The sequence below is a fragment of the Lolium rigidum genome, unplaced genomic scaffold, assembly GCF_022539505.1.
Source record: "Lolium rigidum isolate FL_2022 unplaced genomic scaffold, APGP_CSIRO_Lrig_0.1 contig_46222_1, whole genome shotgun sequence".
Classification (NCBI taxonomy): Eukaryota; Viridiplantae; Streptophyta; class Magnoliopsida; order Poales; family Poaceae; genus Lolium; species Lolium rigidum.
In genome coordinates, this window is record NW_025900642.1 from 82,268 (window position 1) to 87,066 (window position 4,799).

Here is a 4,799-nt window from a genome sequence, read left to right on the forward strand (position 1 = left end):
GCTATAATAGTATGCGTGCAACTTGTGCGTCCCTTCCTTCCGTAGCACGTTGCACGTATATCTAGCCTAGCCAACCATTCCCGCTCCTTTGTCAGCACACCACTAACCCTTTCCAAGGGCAGCAAGCAACTCTTTTCAAAGCTATGTGTTTTTTCCCTTGCCGTCTCTGCCATATCAACATTCAACAATTCAACATACGTATTTATATGTGTTCTCTTAAACTATACCATCTTCCACAACGTGCTAAGCGGTACATGACACGTACAATTTAGACTCATGGGATTCAGTTTTTATGTGGTTGACAAATCCCTTGGTTATTCTATCCTAATTTCTCTCACGTTCTTTTTTCACATTTTTTCCTGTTTCTTTAATATGGATGAGGTCACCTCCCAAATCTCATTACTATGGAACCAATAGTACAACAATATTTAGGTACCATAAATTTTTCCACTTATTTGAATGGCAGTTTAAATTGCACATGATGCCGAGCAGAGTCATAAGCGCTCGGGACCAGGAGTAACATGGAGGATCTGCTCGGTACTTCAGAAAGGATGCTAACATTAAAGGAGCATTTTGTTTGGTTTGGAGGTTCTGGAGGCGCAACTCGGCTATTAAAGGGTGTGTTGTTGAGTCTGGAGGTATAAGGTGATTGACTTGTGCTTAGTCCTAGCACTTCTGTAGGGATACCAGTTGAACTCTCATCGAGAAGTTCCAAGTGAAAGCAGATTTAAGGAACTTGTTCTTCTTCCACCTCCATGTTTTTCGCTTAGATTAGGACAACTTAGATAGTGATTATATATGCACGAGTGTGATTTCCACACTTTCTAGTTACGAGTGCATCGCACACAATCTGCAGAAAGTCGATGTTTAACTAAGGTGGCTCTATGTTCTGGATCTTGGATCTCCATATCAACGACATTGTTGCGACATGCTGGTTAACATTGTCTTTGGCACAAAAAGTTGACGGAGATGAGTATTCATTTTCATGCAAGGATCGGAGGGAAGGAGCTTGTTCTTCCTTTGCTTCCATGAAAGAGAAACGTGCCAAAGACTTGCGACCATGAAAGGATCAAAGCAGAGAACCTGAATTAGGAGGAGTGCACTATAAATAGTGCTCCAAACCGATCAACAAACACGTAAAATAGAAAATGGCAAAAAGAGGTACTCCACACCTGCACATCCCACATACATGACAACGAGGTGCCCTTACATCGACATCTATACTAACATAAGTGGAAAGCGTGAGGCTCCCATGTTTACGCATCCACAAACATGACACTGGTGGTGTTACAAGTCACCAAAGAATGGTAAACCTATGGTCTTTTAGATAGTGTACTCTCTTACATAAACCGATAGTTGTCAATTTCACAGGAAGGTCCAGGGCAACAAAGAGCGTAGACCAACAAGAGAGAAAACATAAAAAGAACTATACAACAGATCAACAAATACACAACATACTAACACATATTTGAAGTATTATAAAGATGTACTTGCCGATGTACTTGCTTTCTTTATTTGTCCAAACTGCCAATATAACTTAACCTGCAGGAAGTCCTGTACCATGCGCACAAGAGGCCCAGCATTTTACTTTTATATAACAACATTGGCCACCAACAGAAAAAAGCACCTACTAATGTTAAAAGTCCAAGGATATTCACATAATTCAGTTCAACTTGCGGCTGCATGACAGCAATGGTTCAAGCAAACTTACCCAACTATGCAATTCGATTACACGCATGGTACAGTAACATTGTTCATACTAGTTCAGTGCTAGACTTGCATATAACCAAGAGGATACTACGAGGGCTAAGTTCAGATGCAGCACACAGAGCCTTTCATGTTGAACAGTCTACCAGCTTTAGCCCCCACCAACTTGACGCTTCCAGGAGTCCTCAACAATGAGCTCATCGACTCCCCAGTCCTCGTAACTATTTCAAAACAAAGTAAATAGCAATGAGGTTATATAGTAGTACATGGTAGGCAGCAAGAGAAGTGAGGATTTCTTTTCCTTCAAATCTCACCTTCCATCAGGTAAGTACCGCCTAATGGTGAAGGGGATCTTACGTGCTCTCAGTTCTTTCATGGCAATCTGAAGACAAAGACATGAGGATTATCAGCAGAGCAGACGATTTTACAACTATAGGTGACTTAACTGATGGTAACATTTACTACACTAAGCGAGAAAACCAGCTGTGTGTGTTTGTAATGAATTATTGACAAGTGAGGTCAAGTTTCATTTCAGTTACCTTTGCTCCTACTAAACATATTTATCTCATTCCCAGTTTTAATTCTCACCTAAAACTATTCAGGTTACTTTTGTTCTGATAAACATAAGACAAATTGTAAACTGTGTTCCACAGAAAGGTAGAACTATAGACGATTAGCAAGGACGTCCTTTTGGTTTAAGATAGCTACACACATCCTTTGCTGTATTACCATGTAATACACATATCTAGGTATATGCTTTATATCCATAATTACAACGTAATACAGCAAAGGATGTATGTAGTGTACGCCTATACAGTGTAAAACATCAATGCATATATATTTAGCTGCACATAAGTACATTTCCTTGTCAATGGCACATTTAAGCTTCACGAGAACAACAGATAAGGTGCATAATTTGATGTACAATATTAGAAGCAAGCATTCTGGTAACCCATCCATAACTTCATCAGTAACTGGTGCATTCCTGAACCAGTCTTAAGAGTTTATAGACTATCAATTGTTCAGCTATCAAACATATGTATATTAACAGATTCATAAATACTTCCAACAATACTGGATATTCATTAGCTCAGAGTTGGATATGAAGTACATCCCTGGATTAAAAGATGACATGGCCATACACATCCAGAATGTCAATCTTATAATTGTAGGGCATATTCTTAAGTTTACAGCTGGACATAAAGTAGGTTCATAAATAAGCATGGCTTTTTAATACCAGGGGCATGAAGATCCGTGGTATCAAGATCAATCTTTATTTACAAAGTAAAAAACAATGACTACTATACTATCAGAGTTTGCTAGAAAGAGAAGTACAGCTTGAAAAGTGAAACTGAAATAATGAAAGCAACCAATCAAGGTTATCGTTATCTGGCAGCCTAGATTAGAAGTACATGCAAGCAAAAGATCAGTGTAGCTTTACCTCAAGAGGATCAGTTTCTCCCTCAAGCTCAACCATAACTGGAGCATTCATGCTACAAATACCAAAGGGTCAATTACCTGGATGAATGAACTCATTAACTGTAAGGTGTACTCAGCTAGAAGTATACCTTATCTGCAAAGCACGTGTACCGAGGATGCGTGCGCGCTCATACTTGGTCATATATTTTGTTGTATGGCGTGGACCCTGAGTCTTTTCCTGTTCCTTTCCTTCACCTTCACCCCCTACCACATCGTCAGGGGCATCCTCATTGTTCTCAAGATCTTCTTCAACCCCGTCCTATTCAAGAGTAGTACATCAGTTAAGCTACAAGCTCTTCCTCTGAAGAGTAACAGCAGTATATGAAAACAGCGATGGATCCACACCTCAATCTCAGGTTCTGGAGGCTCATCCTCATATCTGCATAAGAAATGAAGAATCGTAACTCAGTTAATTCAGCAAATAATCTGTAATCTTTTAGTTTGTGCAATGAGACAGATAGTGTCACATAATGACAGTGGAATCCTGAAAAGATAGACTTGACCAACTACTTAATTAATCTCAAACCACACCAAATCACCAAGCAAAAAACAAGCTCAAATTCTTATCCCAGTTAGAAGCACAAGGCCTTACAGCTCCTGCGGGAGCTTGTGCAATTGATCTTTCAACTAAAATACTTAACCGCCGCCTCAAAACAATTCAGAGGCACGCACCAGATGAGGAACACCTAGATCTTGTCCTCCAGACGCCAAGAAAATATCTTGCACAAACTGCTTCGAGTTGCTACTCAAGACAAAATATGACCTCATAGATTGACAAACAAACGCTCCTCTTACATGTGAGAACCAGTTCAAATTCGACAGCAAGAGCGCGTGCTTTCGAAACCCAATTAACCATAACTAGCACCCGTGGAATCAAATAATTACTCCCATGTTGAGCACCAAATCAACCGTCCAGGAACAACTCCCAGCAGCACAACATATGTTATCAACAAACAAGCAAAAACTAGCTGTCGGAAACCCTAGCCTAGATTCCGGTGATCACATGAAACAAGCATGAAAGAGAGAGAGAGGAGAGGGGACGAACCCCATGTCATCATCTTCATTGTAACCATCGTCCGCCATGTCTCCCGCCGCTGAGTGCTCCTGTCGCTAGGGTTTTGCCGCCGCGGGGTGTGCCTTCCTCTTGGGCGGCGGCCGAAGAGGTAATCGACAGTGGCTAATGGAGAGGTAGTGGACGGGCGGCGATGGGCGTTCGTGGCGGGGAGTTGGTCGACGGCGGCGTCTCCTTGCTCAGGTGAGGTAGTCGTCGACGGCGGCGGGGTCTCTGATTGGAATTCTGACTGACCCTCCTAGGTTTTTTGAAGCTGGGGGAACCGACGGATTCTGATGGGCCAAAAACTGGGCTTCCAAGTGCCAATTTTCCGAAACCGAGCAGTTTTGTTAGGACTGCGATTGACGATGGTTTGGGCCTTCAAACAGGCTATCCAAACGAGGCCTTACCGGACAAACCCGCAATGTTTCCTTCCAACCCAAGCAATTTGGTACGAGTTTATCAAAAAAACAAAAACAATTTGGTACGACATCTCGAGGAGAAAACACCAGTAGGGCAGTTGCCAAATGATGAGCTGGTAGAATGATGTACTGGCATGCGT

General features: G+C 41.7%; 1 protein-coding gene across 1 annotated transcript; it reads right to left on the reverse strand.

Moving 5' to 3' along the window:
• Positions 1 to 1,617: 1,617 nt before the first annotated feature.
• LOC124681542 (DNA-directed RNA polymerases II, IV and V subunit 6A-like) lies at positions 1,618 to 4,409 on the reverse strand. Its single transcript, XM_047216443.1, has 6 exons — positions 4,232 to 4,409; positions 3,532 to 3,565; positions 3,276 to 3,445; positions 3,149 to 3,200; positions 2,022 to 2,089; positions 1,618 to 1,928 (listed from the first exon to the last, which is right to left on the reverse strand). The coding sequence occupies exons 1-6, from the start codon at positions 4,267 to 4,269 to the stop codon at positions 1,859 to 1,861; spliced, it is 432 nt and encodes a 143-aa protein (XP_047072399.1). The 5' UTR covers positions 4,270 to 4,409; the 3' UTR covers positions 1,618 to 1,858.
• Positions 4,410 to 4,799: the final 390 nt, after the last annotated feature.